This window comes from Taeniopygia guttata, chromosome 12, assembly GCF_048771995.1.
Source record: "Taeniopygia guttata chromosome 12, bTaeGut7.mat, whole genome shotgun sequence".
NCBI classification, from domain to species: Eukaryota; Metazoa; Chordata; class Aves; order Passeriformes; family Estrildidae; genus Taeniopygia; species Taeniopygia guttata.
In genome coordinates, this window is record NC_133037.1 from 8,495,148 (window position 1) to 8,512,104 (window position 16,957).

At 41.8% G+C, this 16,957-nt stretch overlaps 1 protein-coding gene and 1 long non-coding RNA gene across 13 annotated transcripts in view; one reads left to right on the forward strand and one right to left on the reverse strand.

Annotated features, from left to right (window-relative positions):
• CFAP20DC (CFAP20 domain containing) overlaps positions 1-4,770 on the forward strand; it is an 82,571-nt gene extending 77,801 nt beyond the window's left edge. For 8 of the 11 annotated variants that reach the window (XM_072934784.1, XM_072934786.1, XM_072934790.1 and 5 more), the window contains 2 exons: positions 1,922-2,013; positions 4,308-4,770. In XM_072934784.1, coding sequence (XP_072790885.1) covers positions 1,922-2,013; positions 4,308-4,420 — 205 coding nt within the window. In that variant the 3' untranslated portion in view covers positions 4,421-4,770. Of the gene's footprint in view, positions 1-1,921; positions 2,014-3,458; positions 3,784-4,307 lie in introns of those variants that run through there. The other 3 variants (XM_072934791.1, XM_072934789.1, XM_072934792.1) reach the window with 2 other exon arrangements.
• Positions 1-16,957, reverse strand: part of LOC116808860 (uncharacterized) — a 39,228-nt gene that overhangs the window by 9,163 nt on the left and 13,108 nt on the right. For both annotated transcript variants that reach the window (XR_012057912.1, XR_012057911.1), the window contains exon 2: positions 477-643. This is a non-coding gene — a long non-coding RNA (uncharacterized lncRNA). The remainder of the gene's footprint in view (positions 1-476; positions 644-16,957) is intronic.

Here is a 16,957-nt window from a genome sequence, read left to right on the forward strand (position 1 = left end):
GATGATGTAGAATCAATAACAAATCCAGAAGTAGCAGAGAAACTATAAAAAACCAAAGCAGTCAGCATATTTTAGCAATTGTACCAGATGACTGAGCCTTGCCAGATTTCTCTGACAGAAGCAACTCAAACATGAGATCATGAAGGCTTTTCAGAAAATAGAAGTGTATTACTTATTTCCTTGGTGTTGGACAATCAAGTTGAGACAATTACAGTCTGGAATGTAAAGAAATCTGCCAAGCTTTGGAAAAATTTATCCCTTTTAGACAAAGCCATGGATGTTGAAGTTACCTCTACAGCTCTGGCTAATCTCCCCAGCCTGTAGCACAAGTTCACATGCATAATGGTTTTGTGCCAGCTGTTGGAACAGCCAGACATAAGATAAATCAATCCCAAACCAGGTTTAATTTACTCTTTAGAGCTGCACTGCTCCCATCAGCTTGAAGCAAACATATGGGAATTTATCCCCTTCCATACCTCTTGCCTTGCAGTGAAATAGTTTGGTAAAAAATGTTGGATCTGTTTCTATCAAAAAGAGGTGATTCATTGAAGTCTTTCAAATTCTGTGTTCAAATGTTGACTTGCAGTTGTTCAGTCTAGTTAATGATGGTATGGAAGCTTTAATGTGGTACAGCTCTTTCCTGCTGGATAGGAGAGATGAGAATTTAAGGAACCATTACCTATGCACAGTGTGCAGAGATTAATTTCATATGTGAAAAGAATTACAAGACCTGGTCACCTGAACAAAGAATGTCTTTGTGACATGGATGTGTCCTTCCAGGGCTATCTTTCTCTGCTAGATAGTATAATATGAGTGACTTTGTCACTCCACTGCAGTTTGCAATTAAAAAATGTGACAACAATAACAATAAAAACAGCTGTTCTGTTTTCCTTTCTCTGAGTTGAAATAATAAAAGACAGTGTTTCATTAAATGGGGTATGTGAAAGGAGCATTGTCCTTTGCATGAATGCATGATGGCATAGAAATAATTTTTAGAAGTCATGACACTAGTGTCCAGGAGAGACATAATTTGTCCATGAATAGAAGAAAGTACTCTCTCCTCTGTGATGAAGATCCCATCAAAATCTTTTTATTTACAGAAGTAAAATAGATACAGGATACCTGTGATAGAAGTCCTCTATATTGTCTTGCCAGTAGGTAGAATTATGTTATGTTCAATAGCAAATTTTTATCTATTACATACAAGATTTTATAACAATAGAAAATGGATAGAAAGAATAATTTAGAATATATTTGCCTAAGAATGTTTTTTCCCCTCATACCAACAACATTCAGACTCAATCCAATGTTTCCTCTTCAGAAAACTGTTAGTAGCATCCATTTCTGTCTAAGTTCAGCTCTAAGTCACCACCCTCCCAGACAGGGAAAGTTCTGGGTCTGTCACCCCCCTGCAGGGGCACCAAGCACTGCCATGTCAGTGGTGACCAAACCAAACCAATCTTGTGATTGTCTTTGAGCCTCTTTCTTTAGAGAGGATAAGGATTTTTAATCAATTTGACTCCCACAGGTTGTTCATTCCAAGCCTTTATTACTCAGAAAAAGACTCTGATGGGTCCTGTAGGCTTTCAAAGGATAACTCTGTGTTACTTGTACATCCTCTGCTGAGAGAACCACACCAGCTGAAATCTGGAAAGTAAACCTGACTTAAACCACAGATTTAATGTGAACAGAAGAGGTGAAAAGGCCTGAATGGAGAAAGCCTCAACATTTAATAATTATATTAACTGTAAAGTTTATTTTCATAATAATAAAATCCAGCTTGATTTTGTTTCAGAACACTTGAAAACCTGCAGATTCTTTTGGCTACTTTTTTTTTTTTTTTAATAATCAAAAGAATTAGGAAAAAAACAGGAACACAAAGTGGGTTTTTATAGATGATATTTTGATTTATATTTTTCAGGGACTGCTTAAATGTGTTCAGTCCCCCTATCATTCCTGGAAGCCAACAACTAGAAGAGAACACTAAATCTTCAACAATACAGAGAACTCCAGGTAGGAATTTATGAAGACAGTTAAAAGAACCTGGGTAGAAAGATACTTGTTCTTTCTGTAGTGCTGGTACTGCCTTCTCATAGTTTTCTATCCTACTACTTTTTGGTTTGAAGTTTCCTTGTTTATGAACCTCAGCTCGAGACAGCAGAGTTTTCCATGTAGTATTATTTGCCTTTGCTAGAAGAATAACATGCAATTGCTGTTTCCTGGTGTTCTGGCTCTATACAGATTAACTCATAAAAAATGCATCTTATTTGTTAAAAATAAGGAATTTATGCTAATGGGATGACAAACCCACGTAAGAAAGAACACAAAGACTAAACATTCTTATTCAGAGGCATGATTATACTTGCATAAGAGATACTTCTCTTATGAAGAAAAATTGCAGATTTAGCTTTAAATGAAACCTTAGTGTGATTTCCTGAGGACTGTTGTCACCAGAGTTACAGGCTTTTGCTTATTAATGGTGTTTGCTTAGAGAATGGTAAAGACCTTAACTGAAACTGGAAAGGCAACAACAGAATAAAGAAAATGCCTTGTTTTCCTCAAATGCCCTTTTTCTTATCAGTTATCTTAGGAAACAGGGTAGAAGGACCATCATTATAGAGCATCATAAAATGGTTTGGGCTGGAAGGGACCTTGGAGTCCAGATCCAGCCCCCCTGCCATGGACAGGAACACCTTCCCCTCAGCCAGGCTGCTCAAGGCCACGTCCAACCAGGCCTTGGACACTTCCAGGACAGAGATCTGCATTTTTCTTCAGGTCTCAGGAATTCACTGGGAACTCTCATAAATCTGACCCCTCTATTCTGGCTGTCCAAGGGGTAAAGATGTCTCAGTGATTTACTGTCTAAAATAAATTATGCCCCTCAAATTGGGAACATTTTCATAGACGTAGACTTGTAATTGTTTGTGACAGCAAAATACAATTTTTCTGTCAGGAAAGGACCTTGCTTTGAGGAATCAAGTAATATGTTGTGTTAAGGGTCCTAAATAAGCCAAACAGAATTGAACAGTCATCCTTGAGCTACAGGCACATTGGATAAAAATTCATGAAAGGTCCCAGAGAACGTTTTTCATTTGTATTATGAAATCCAACACTTGTTGCAGTAAACCTATAATTTTTGTAAATTTTGTAATTGTGTTACTATCTTTAAAAAGCTCTTAAAAAATAAGTATTGTTGGGAATTTGCATTTCTCCTGTTATCCACACTAGAATTTCCAAACTGTTTTGTGAATTGTTCATAAACACATTTTCCTTTAAGCTGAAATATTTTACATCATGTGCCTGTGATTGCACATTTGGAGAAGAGAAACTGTCTATATACCATAGCTTTTTATTTTGGCTTTTTATTTTTATACCTTCATTCAGTCAAATTCTGACTCATGTATATGTAGGACATTTGTAATTTTGATAACTTCATACAGAAACATTTCTATCTCCAGATACTCAAAAAACCTGGCTGTAATGAAGTGATCATTTCTTCAAGAAATAAAGAGAGAACAACAAAGCCATTGCATGACCTTCCCTGCCCAGACAGGACAGTTTGGAACTTTTCTGAACTACTGGACACCCCTGTCTATGAAAGTAGCAGAGAAGCTGCAGTGCTGTGAGACAAAGGCCTGTGGGATTAGATCATCCCCATCCAACATTAGAATCTGGGTATTTTCCTAGATACTAGGTTTTAAAAAATCCTGATGGACCGTGGTAACTAGATGGTTTAGAGTATCATTTTTGAAAGAGGTGCTAAATAAAATGTGTCCTGTGATATATCTTGAGGACTTTGGGATTTTTTTTTTTTTCCTTATTCACTTCACTCAAGGTCAGTTATTTCTGAGGCAAAAGTGCTGGTTTATCACTGATAGTTATATACCAGATCTGAGAAACAAACTGAATGCTCAAATCCATTCCAGAAAATTCTGCTCCCTGCTTAGCCTCACATTTTTTTGTCTTTGTTCAAGCTAAAAAAAGTATTAAGAAGAAATTATTGAGGAAAATACCACTGAAGAATACTTTTACCCACTATTAGTAAAGGTACTTTTAGTGAACTGCTCCATTGAACTTTGAAAAGTCCAGTTGTTGAGCGAACTCCAGCTGACCTCATTTCACTCAGTTAAGTACAAGTCTTTAGAAATAAAATCAAAATGTGAATTGCTGTTATCTTGAAGGCAACAATTCAGAAGTCAGAAGATTATACATTTGAAAGAAAAAAATCTCACATTTGACAGAAAGATATTTTCATGTTATTGTTTGAGGGAAGAGTGATTTAGTCTTACTTTCTCCACTACACACAGGTGAAGATCACCCCAGTGCTGAAGAAGATGAGGAAGTTTTGCCTCTTTTGCATGATCCATTTCTGAATTGTTACTTTGACACAGATTCTGGGAAATACTGTGAATTGGCATAGTCAGAACATCAGAGGATATTATTTTGTATTCATAGTATCTTCTGATTTCTTGCAAAATCTGACTGAGCCATACAATTTATTATATAACTTAAATTAAACAATAGTTTTGCAACCAAATTAATATATTTGGCAAACCATGTCTTATTTTTATAGCTTTGTATTAAATTGTAATGCAGTGGAAGATCACATAGCATAAAAGTTCCTTGTGTTTAAGACAGTTATTTACTAGTCTAATTTATTTCCAATATTCACAGCTTCCATATGAAAACAAATGAAGCTGAATCAAGAAGGTTGGTGGTGTTTATGTGTAAATCATGGCTTTACTCAAATAAAAAACATTACTTGTTTACTGTGTATTTTGTGAGCTGTTGAGGGTATCAGCTGTCAGCTTTCCTCCTGTAATAACCCAGGGCTGCAGAGTGGTGAGAGGTTGGTCCAACATTCCAAACCTGGAGTTTTGTTTCAGGTAAGGCAGGGAGGTGTGTATGTGGTTCGTGTGGGAAGCTGTGCTCAAAGGGCAGGTCCAACATGTTTGTGTGAGGCAATAAAATAATGCAATTCATTTAACACATCTGTATTGGGTTTCAGTGCAGTTTTCAGTGAGAACCCTAAGTTCCAACTTGGACATTTAAATTGCCTGCATCACTCTGCATTTTGCTTTTATGGTATGTAAAATAACTCTTCTGATCATAGAGAAAGAATACAGATAAAGAGCAGAACATATGTAGCATTTGAAAATGAAATCACTATATAAAATTAATCAAATACCATGCATGTATTTTATTTATTTAAGGATTTATTACTGTGCATGGATACTGTGTCGTGTTCTTTGATCTAAACTCCAGTTACCCTGACCCTGGTGTTTGGCTGCTGCTCAGCCCTGAGCTGTGCCCAACATTCCCAGCCCCAGAGCAAGTGCAGTGCTGCTTGCCAAGTGCATCCCCCAACCAACAGGACGCTTCTCTAAAGGGTAAATAAATCATTGAAACACCAGCTGCCGGGTATAGGAGAAAAAGTGTTGCTTAGAGAGTTGTCCATGACACAAGAATTCCAAAGAGTTTTGTTTTAATGGAGTTGAGCCAGTGGAAGAGCTCTGGAGTCCAGCAGCTCAGTACATTTCACTTTCCTGGAGACAGCTGAAGGGAATGTGAAAGTCACATGGCAAAAGTGATCTATAGGCATTTCTGGTGATTCTTGTCCTAAGTTTCTACTTGATTATATCCAGTGCTGTCCCGCTGTAATTATTTTCAAGCTGACTACTCAGTGAATTTTTAAGAATAATGTATTTGAATGTCATAAAGCAAGCTTAGTAAGCTCACTGCAAGTGATTTAAAATTATATGCCTGTAAATTATATGTAATTGTAGATTCCAGTTAATGAATATCCTAGAATCAATTGAAAATGCAGTTGTTAATAGTGGCTTGGCATAAGATCAGATTGTGTATTTGGCTCTGTGGCAGGTACAAACATATCATCACAAATTGATCCAAGCAAGAGTAGCACTGAAATACACAGGAAGACAGATACTGCACTGAGATAATTTATTTACCCTGCCTTAGCCAGAAAGATTTGTACCTGTTCTTGCTAATGCCATAATCAGTTTAAAAGTTCAATGGAATCATAATTTTGACTTTCGAAAATCAGATGCTGGCATGTACATACTTGTGCATGTCTGGCCATTTTAGCATCATTTAGTGATCGGTACCACACTCCCTCTGTGTGTGGCAAGGGTATTTAAAATGTGTTATTGATTTTCTTTCATAGCCACATGTCCCAGAGGAGAGGCTGGGTGTTCCAGGGCACCACTGTGAGTCCAGACTGGGTCCCTGATGTATCTGAGGTAGCCACTCTCTTGGGAGAAAAGAACCCAGCTAAATACTGGCTGCAAACTGGTGTCAGGAGGCATCCAAGGCTTGGGCAAAAGGGACTCCTTGGAGGCTCCACACTCTTATCCCCATTGCTAAGGAGCTAAGGAGTCAGGTGAGTAGTGACAGTAGGTGCAGGGTGTCTGCTGTTCCCAGCTCACAGTCAAGTACAAATAGAATCTGTTTTCTTGTCATTAGCACAGTAGTATTTTATAAGGAAGCAGCTGTAACCTGCTTTTCAAAATCAGCAGTTTGGGATCCTTGCCCTTTGTGTTCTAGTTAGCAGCTTTATGTCTGCAGCATCCATGGGGATTGATTGCCATGATGTTGTGAACAACACCTCTGACTTGAGCAGCACAAGAGGCTCACAAGGGCTCTGAGTTTTGCTCACAAAGTTTTTCTTAATCATCATCCTGTGAACCTCAAACTAAAGCACTGCTGACACACAGCAGGTGCTTTGTTGAGCCAATTTGTCAAAGCCAGCAGTTATGGCAAGTGATGAGGAACACAGAGATTTGCTCTTAGCAGTCATGTGCAGTGTTTGAGGCCATGAGAATCACAGAGTTTTCACTAGAGCGTGCTTTCCAACAGGTAAAAATACCTGTGTCGGGGCATAAAGTTTCATAAATGAAACTGCAGGGATTTATTTCTACAAACCTGGCATCAGTTACGATTTTTGGGAACTGAAATTTTGAAAAGCAGTAAATTTTAGTAAGGCTTCATTAATGTTCCTTGGACCTGCATTAAAAACAGAGGAATTGAAGTTAGCTTGGTGGAGCTGCTGGAGTCAGCAGATCACAAGTCAACCAATTGGTCTCTCAGGCCTTTCTATGTTCCTTACACATGTGAGATGTAAATTATATCATTGCTTTCTCTCTGCTTGCTCAGAAAGAGTCAACCAGCTTTCAGATAGTTCAGAAGTAAGAAGAAATCTTTAAAATAAATTTCATTGCTTTAAAACACAGCCTAGAGCAGCAGTGTGTTTTTATATTGCTGGAATGATTCTCCTCATCACTCATTCTTTTTGTCTTACATCCATCTGCCATGGTTTTCTCCAAAGTCCAGCCAAATTATCAGGTTTCAGCCTTCAGGTGTCTGTGGGGAGCAGCAGCACTGAGGTGCAGATCACTGACAGCCTGGTACCTTGTGGTACCTTGTGGATTCCTCCCAGCAGCTCTCAGACTTCATAATCTTGCAGTGCTGTACCCAAGTGTTGTCTGTACCTGAGCCTCATTATGCCAAACAAAGAACACACTCTGTCTTAAGGAGCTTACAGTTAGAAATCAATATTGATTTTTCTCCTCTGCTGCCTGGGTTACTAGGTGAGAAAATATGAAAAGTCATGCTTTATTATTCACATATTCTTCTGCCATAAAGTATTCTGTTCAGAGACTCATCCTCTAAACACTGAGTCAAGTGGCAAGGATGCACAGGCTGGAAAATCCTAGAAAATAATTTTGCATCATGCATTTCATATTCCCTTTTTTTTATGGTTTTTTTTTTTTTTCAAAAAAGGGTTTAATTTTTTTAAGCAATAGGCTACATGTAAAATGAAAAGACAATCCAATCTTTTCCTATGTGATATTGCTGATAATCACTGCTTTTCTCATGGTTACTATAGAAACTTGGCATCCTTATCTGCCACCTTTTTTGGCATCTTGAAAAAAACTATTTAAATGCATTTTTCTGATAAACTGAAAGCTTGGCTTCATGATACCCATGGGAATACATAAGTGTAACAACAATATTTGTCATTTCTTCTTATTTGGTGTTTAACTTGCTCATTAGCAGCTGTAGAGGCATTTCTGACTGTGATGTTCAGGGATCCTGCCGCAGGCATTGTCACCAGCTCAAATGCAGAAGTCCTGGATGAAACCCAGGAACAGCTGTGAGCTCCCAGGGGCTCACATGTAGCAGCCCAGGATGCAAAGACCTGAGCAGGATTTTGCTCTTATCACACCACTCTAAAGCTGTTCTGTTTCCAAGTCTGACAGTTTCCAAGCACACAAATAATCTGTGAGCATTAAACAGCATGGTAAGAGTGATGATGGAAGTTCCTGTGGTAAATCAGTGGTGAATCAACAGCCTTGTGATGCTTTTAATCCCTTTCCAAGTATGTGCCATCCAGTCTGCATGGCAGATGAGAGTGGCTTGGGCTGGGGATGCTGAGGAGCTGAGACACATTTTTGGAGGTGAGTACAAGGCCAATGCAAACACCAAGTGTCCCAGCTGAGCACGGCTCCCCAGTAGTTTCACATTTCTTTTGTTCTAAGGGCACCAGAATTATGCTTGTAACAAAGGCTGGTTTTGTAGTTCTGTCAAAATGTGGCCCAGATGGGTCCCTCTGCTTACACAGCCCCTGCACAGAAATGCCCTCAGCACTGGAAGAGAAAGGAGATGTCAACACCTGAACAGCTGCTTTTGGCCCCTGGCCATCAGGCACACTGGTCCAGCGTGGGCTGCAGGGGCAGAACGTTCTGCTAAAGGCAGAGCATTTGGTGATCCATCCCTGCAGCTGTGGCATCTTCAGCAGATCTCGGGGTTTTAATTTGTTATCATGTTCTTCCACCAGGAGTTTTGAAGAACAGACAGCTTTGAAAGATTATAGAAACAGGTTACAAAACAGCAGAAGAAAAATGTTATCAAGGGCCATTAAATAAAATGTAATTTTACTTTTGCATTGTGACTGGAGTGCTGCTGGGGACTAACACTGTGTTCTCATCCCAGCCCTCACAGGTTTCCTCACCTGGCAACTGCCAGACAAGAGGTTCAGGCTATGCCAATAGTGGGTTCTCTGTACCGACCCATAGAGCAACTTTAGAGTATAATACTTTTCATAAAGAAACTCAGCTAGGCTCCCAGTACAAACTCATAGTGTAGTTCAAAAGATGTTTACATTAGACTGCTTACGGGATTTTTTGATGAAAAAGTTTATTATTGGATGATTGTGCATTTTATCTGCATGGGAGACCAAAAAACCCGAGGTCACAGAAATTACTGACGTTGTTTTAGAGCACTGCATATTTATTAGACCATCTGCTGCTGCAGCACTCAAGGCAGAAACCTTCATACAGGCAATCTATTCACAGCTACTGTTTCACCACCTGATGTGCAAAATATCAAAGCTCTGGATGCATTTATTACAGTACTGAGGAATTTTCTAATGAATACATAAAGCTCAGCAAACATCCCATGCAAGAGTTTCCTGCACATCAGGCTGCTGTTTTCTCACTGGGGCTTGAGAGGAGCCTCTGAGGAGGAATACCATTGTGTCAATGCTCTGAAATGTTAGTAGGGTAAAACTGAGTCATTCCAACAGTGTGCAGGCACATCCTTTTATGGAGCTGCCCATCACACTGCAGGGATTGAGCAGAGGGAACAGGGATGGACAGGGGCCGTGTGGGACAGTCTGGACACCCATGAAGGGCTCCTGCCATCCTCAACAAACTGCTGCTCCTCTGCAGTGCCACACAGCTCCCCCAGTGCATCAAGGCTCCCAGGGTGCCCAGTCCCAGTGCTGCCTTCTCTGGGGTGATACCAAAGGGGCCAGAGCTAAACACTTGCTGTGAGACCCCCAGATAGGAGCCCAGGGCATCACGTCCTAATCAGCAAACCAGAGATGTTATTATGAGAGATGTGTTGCATAAAAAGATCATCCCCTCTGCACACTTAGAGCCAGGCTGGGACTCTACACTCAGCCCTGTGCAAAGCATGAAGAATCCTCCACCTCTGTGTGAAACAGCTTCATCCTGCCATGGGTGAATGCCATGGCAGTGCAGCTGGGGGTGCTGAGGTGCTCATCGTGCCATGGACACACTGCAGTGCCCTTGCTGTGCCTCACTAACATCATCTGTAAATGCTCATGTGCCAATAGAAGGTGTCTGGTCAGTCTGTAAGGTGCTCCAAGGACTCATCTTTTACTGATAAGTCCTGTTAACTTCCAGCTCGTAAGCAAACCCACACATGGCAGGTTCTGAGACACCCAGGAGAGGGGTGTCAGCTCACATGGATCCATCATCCCATCTCCTGCTGCCACTTCCCCCCCCAGAGCTATACACACACAGATAGATGGTATTTAGGGTATTTATACCCTCCCCCAAGTGAAACAGGGAGCTTGATATCACTTTGTGCACTCATCACCTTGAAGGTCATCGTGGGAACACTTTGCCACTGTTACAGGTAAATGATGTTTAATGGGAATGAGCTGTGTAGTCAAATTTACAGCTGGGCTCGCAGCACTGAGTGCCAGGCAGAGTCCTGGTGCTGAGCCACGGTGCTGAGCCATTGCCTGTGGCAGGGAACTGCACCCAGCCCCACTCCCTGGGACATGCCCTTCTCCTCCTTGGGCTCTGCTGGCTCACACCCCACCCATGTGAACTCAGAGCCCAGAAAATCTTGGTGACACACATTTATAGGGCTCTGCATAAAGAACACAGTGAAATAAGGATAAGGGTGCTAATTCATGAATTTGCTTTCCCTTCCTGGTCCTCTGACACCTCCAGCTCTGCAGCCCTCTCAGCAATAAACTCAGTGCCAGGAGATTAAACTGTACAACTATGTGGCACCTTATAAACCACATAAATATGATCTGGCAAGGCCCTGTAACAATGAAGGATTTTGCACAAAATGTTCAGGCACTAATTCAGTCTCAAGGCTCTCTTTCCACTGCAGTGGGTATGCAGTGCCATTATGAAACCTTGACTGAATTATAACCTTTTATTCTTCTAGGACACCTTTTTTTCTGTCTTCAACAAGGTTTTGTTTTGACCCAATCATGAAAATAAAGAGCATTAGAAATACAAATTAATTTAGTGATAGATTTGTTTTCCCTGAAAAAACATGTTATATGGTAGGAAAATACCTATTAACTTGTAGTTTATTTTAAAGCTAACAGATAATTATTGTTCTGTGGAAATTTTTTCCCAGTGAAGAGTTTAGTTTGCTGAATGGTCCCTTTCCATTTGCAGCACTGATGTTTCTCTCCCCCTGAATTAACACATACCAGATGTTATCAAAACAAATGGCTGTACTTTTGGCTTTGAATTTTTCTTTCACATTTTTGACAATTGTTTTTTATATCTTGCATAAATCACCATAACACATGATAAAATAAAGCAAATTCAATGCCTGTGAATAGTTAAGACACTTCTTCTCCTTTATGCAATGGCCTGTAACTATATTTTAAAGCAGTTAAAATCTTTTATCAAGCACATTGGCATATTTGTGTAGCTGGATCACTGAGCACACTCTAACAGCCCTTAAGAGCTCTCTCAGTGTCGTGTAAATCCTTCTTAACTCACAGTGGTTCTGGATGAGCATCTGATGCCAATCCCCACGTAGGCAGGGTGACACCTGCTACCACATCCCCACAGAAATTCCCAAAGTTCCTCTTAAAAAACCAAGCCAGATGTTGCAGATCATCACTGCTTCCACAGCTGGAGAGAGGACACACCTGCAGTGGGCTGGAGAGAGGAACAGCCCAGCAGACAGGAGCCCCTCGATCCTGGGGGAAGGAGCTCCTGGGAAAAGCCCCAGTCTGGTGTGGGACAAGGGATTAGGAGCTCCTCATCCCCGCAAGGGTCAGTCCTGGGGGAACAAGAGGTGACACCCAGTGCTTGGGGACACTTGTGGCTGTAACCAGCTCGATGGCACCCAAATCTGCAAACCTCCTGTGTGTCCCAAACACCCAGGACACCTCTTGTTCAGTGCCACCTGCAGTCAGTGTGGAAGGGGTTATTTTGCTCCTTTTATGAGCTGATTTATTACTTGTTTGCTTGTATGCCTTACCCACACTAATGTTGTAATTAAACCTTGCTAAACTGCTCAGACCCCCCTCAGGCATGTGTTGTAACATATTTTTTCCCCATAGAACCATAATTATTGTGCAGGGGGGGAGGGGAAAACCTGGGTGGTGAGGAAGGGTGTCAGGCCAGCTTGGTTGTAATAAATACCTATTTAGCAGGCAGAGGATGTTTAGTCCTAAATCAAATTGTGTATTAAAAGTGGGAATTGCTGAGATTGGTGTTTACCTGTGAAACCAAAATTGCTTCATGAAGAAAATAATTATAGATGCAGGCTCTCTAAGAAAGCAGTTTTGAGCCTTTATTAAATAGTTAAAATCAAGATGCTGCTCTGAAGCACAGCATCAGCACATTGTGTGAGGGCTGGCTGGGAGGGGGCTGTGAGCTGTATGTTGTACATACCCCACAGAGCTCTATCCCACAGTTTTCCAGTGAACTGCAATGTTTTCTAGGAGATAACAACTCCCATGAAGTAATATTAAAGCAGGTAAAACAGGGCACAAGGGAGGTGTTTTAGTACCAGAAAAGGCTGATGAGTTCAGGGAATTATTAGGGGAAAAAATGAAATTTGTATTAATAATAGTCATTTATTAGCTGTAACAAGACAGCAAACACCCTAATGAGGGAGTGCAGAGGCATAGGGCTCACCATGGCTGCAGCGCCTGTTCCAAAGAAGCCCCTGACTCCAAACAGCTTTAGTTCAGTGCTGGGTTTCCTCAGAGCCTTCTCCTGTGAAGCAGATCAGTAGTCACTACTAGGAGAGTCTCTCTGGAGCGTCTCTGCAGCCGGGGCTGTGTGGGTGCAGGATGATGCTGCGGTGCCCTGGGAGCTGCTTGGCCACACGTGCAGCACCAGGGACGTGCTACTGGCCGGGTGGCAGCTGACAGATGGCACAGAAAGCCCCAAATTCCCTACAAAGGTTTTTGCAGGGCCGGGGAGCTGCTTATCTGTCATCCAAACCTGCTGTGGACACAGAGCCAGGAGCAGGGGGCCCTTTCCTGTAACTCTCCTCCAGCATTACGAGACAGCTCTTCCAGGAACGTTCCCTCCCGTTGGAGCTTTACAGCTGAGGCACGCTGGAAGCTGACCAACAACTGCTTGGATCTGGACTATTTTTAGTCAGTCCTGCCCAAAAGGGAAGTCTTTCCTGAAATAGGTGCTCCTCCTGCACTAGTGGGATGTGGAGAGTCACTGGAAGGACAAAGAGCCCTGGGCTTGGTCTGCAGAATTGGGTTATTTGGGAAGGAATTGCTAAGGCATTCAGAGCAGCAGCTCATCGCAGCGCAGGGAGTGTGAGGGTTTGGGGTTTCATAGGCTGAACAGGAGTGTCTTTAGTCTGGATTTACAATTTCCCCTTCCAAGGATGGCAGAGCTGTGGTGAAGGACCCGGGGCAGCCCAAAGGCCTTGACTCTTGTCTTCACCTGACTCTTCACCTCAGGAACTGCACCACTCTCCATGCAGCTCCTGGATGGATTCTCAGTGACTGTGGGAGGTGGGAACAAAATGGGGGGAAATAGATGGATTCTTCTTATGGAGCTGCATGGAAAAAAATCTCTTTATAGTGTTTCTCGGGTAATTGGCCAGTGGTGCAAAATGGCACATGGAATCATTCCTAAAAATGAACTGTTCACCGTGCTGCCCTACACAGAAGTTGATGGATATTAAAGCCATGCAGTTTTCAAGGAAATACAGACAGAAGTGCAAGAGTTTTCACCCAGCTTGGCTCAGCTACACTCTGTGTGTGTGTGCTCATTAGAGGGAATCATTAGTTCTGTTATCATTCTCCTGAGTCAAACACAGGAGCCCAGCTATAAGAATTCTCACCAATGCTGGGGTTTTGGATGTTCTAGGAGTGCCATTTATTGATGTGAGAACAGCATGATTCCCTCAGTCATGAGGGAATCTCTGTGACATGTGTTACACAAATGCCCCTCATGTTTGGCCACTCTGACTTGAAAAACTCTGGAGAAATTTGCGCTTTTTTACCATTTCAAATTTATTTTTAGCATTTCAAATTTTGCACAAATTTTACCATTTCCTTTGGTAGCATCAGCCATTTGCTCTGGGGCCACACTGGCTGTGAACTGCATCGTGGCTGAACATCCTCTGGAGTACAGAAAAGGTAAGCATAAGCTATTGAAATACAGCAGACAGAAGAAAGACTTTTCACCCTCTAAAACCACAATACTTGAGCTGTTGGTGCATTGTCACCATAAGGGACACTGGGTCAGGGCTCCTGCTCCAGGGGTTTCAGCTTCTCAGGCATCTCCTTTGGAAAGTGAGGAAGGCACCTCCAGCCTCTCATTCACCAAATCCCTCAGCCTGCTTGTCTCAACCAAGAGTAAAGGCTAAATAAACACATCTAAACAACTGAAAAGCACGTCAACATCCAACTTCAAAATAAAATGCAGTGAAGTGTGAAATTATACCTTTTATTCCATAAATCTTCAGCAAGCGGCACAGTTCTATAGCTTGTATCATGCTTTAATACTGGCAGAATTTAACACACCATGCAAAGCCCCATAAGGTAATTACATTTCATCTCAACAAAGCAACAAAATCCCAGCTCCTTCAACCCCCTCCATCTGAGGAAGGATTATAGACAATTCAGTGCATGTTGATTTTTCCTGGTGATAAATCCAAAGCAGGTCACCAATGAAATGTGAGTGTGGGCTCCCAAGGCAGCTGATTTGCAGAGGATAATAGAGATGTTATTTGGTGTCCTTCAAGGCAGCGTCACCCTGCTTTCTGAACCTTCCTGAGGTTTATCCTCCACCTAAAATAAGCTTAAAATGTAAAACTTAAGCTTGAACAGACCACTTGGTAATTGCCCCTGTGCAGGGTGTTTACGTGCTTCACAGCAGATCCCTATCCAGCTTCTAAAGAGTTATTTAATTTTGCAATAAATGAGGTTATGATGAAGATGATGATAGAAAGCCAGCAGAAGACATTCACAGCCCCACATCCTGTAACACCAACCATCAATCTCCAGGGCTCTGGGCACTCCAGACCCACAGGCCAGGCTGGAAATATTTGTCAGCAGAGGATGTGTTGGCTGCCCTTCTGCCAAACCAAGGGTATCTCTGTATACAGCAAACCACAATTAATTTAACTGATTTATCCATTAACTGCCCTCAAATAAAGCCTCCAAACTTTAATTAGACCTTTGTGATTAAATGCAATTAAAAACCCTTAAAGCAAGTCAACAAGGACTGCAGGCACTCTCATTCCCAAAGCCAGCACAAAGCTACAAACACACACAGGAATGGATAACTGAGGGTGAGGACAAAAGCATCTTTCCCCAGGCACAAAGTAACATGACTTTCTATAATCCCTTACTCAGCCTCTGCAACAAGACAAGACCTTGGAAAGGGAACAGGACACAGTGGCCTCCTGAGGGATGGGGTGAGAGGCTTCAGTCCTGAAGGGGAGAGGAATGCAATTGCCATGATAGGTGGTGTTTCATCAGCTCAAATGATGATGAGACCCCTCAGCAGCCCCGGCAGTGATGGGGTTCAGTGATGGCACAGACACAAGGGAAACTTGCTGGGACAATGTTTTTTATTAATTCATTTCTTGTGCCTTGTTTCCTTGCATCTGAACCAAGCAGTCTGTGATAAATGTTGCACACTGATGGGAAACAGTGGGGGAAAGCCGTGACAGCTTCCCAGCACTTGGTGCTGTTGTATGAAACTCAAGGCAGACAATACAGAAATAACTTGCACAAGCCTTTCTACACTTTTTGAGCTGATACACCTTATGAATGCAGCTCAGTTTCCAGTTCCTTCCAAAAAAAAACAACGACCTGAAGTGGTGCATGCAATTGCGTTGCCACAGTTGAGTCTTGTGCATGGAGAGGTCAGAGGGAAACCATCACGATTTCCAAGACAGAGGGAATGACACTGAACAGTGGCAGCACAGAGGATTCAATTGTGCTAAGAATCACCTGAACACAGAGTAGTCTTGGTGTAAGACATAAAATTTTATGGGAAATTTTTATATCAAAAGTTCACAACCTTTCTAGGAGATGATGAGCAGTGGAAGACCAAAATGAGGCAAAATACTGCAAGGAGAGCACTAGACAGCTTGCACAGGGCAAAGAATTTGGTAATTTTATCATCAATTATGATGAAATAGGAAGACAAAACTAGAAATAGCTTTGAGAAACCAGGAAATGTTACTGGGGTGGGGGACAGCAAGGAGGTGAGCAGCAAGCAAGGAAAAAAATCAGATTTCTAAATATAAATCACATCCCGGTCTCTTGTTCCAGCTGTGGTCATTTCACTTGCCCTTTAGACTTTTTGAAAAGCTGATACTAAGCTGTAACTTGAACAACCCCAAATCATCCCTGCTAATGGCAGCTGTATTCAGAATTGTATTCTGTAGTGAGCTGGAGTAGAAGGAGAGTTGCAATAGGCACCCTGCAGCTCCCCAGCCGCCGCAGCTCAGAGTGTGCACGGCGCCAGGAAAAGCCCAGCAGGTGCAGAGAGTTCCCTGAGTTATTTCCTATTCTCTGTCTGGCAGTAAAGACACAGCTACACCGGGTGGTAACTCTTAGCAGATGGTGACTTTTTAAAGTTTATTGCTGTATAAATGATACTTTCTGAGTTTGTTCGTTTTAATTCAGATTCTCAGTAGTGTGTTCAAATGTCAGAGAGAATCATATTTCTATCTTTTATTTCCTTTGTGAGCAGAAATCTTCTTTAAGAAGTCTAGGAATTACAGCTTGGGAGAGAAGATAGACTCCCTCGATGAAAGTGATCTACTTTACAAATGTTACAGAATACTATAAAAACAGGAGATGCAAAAAGCCCCACTGGCTTTGTTCTCAGTGGAGAGTTTGAATTTCTATTGCGCTTTTAAAGAGACA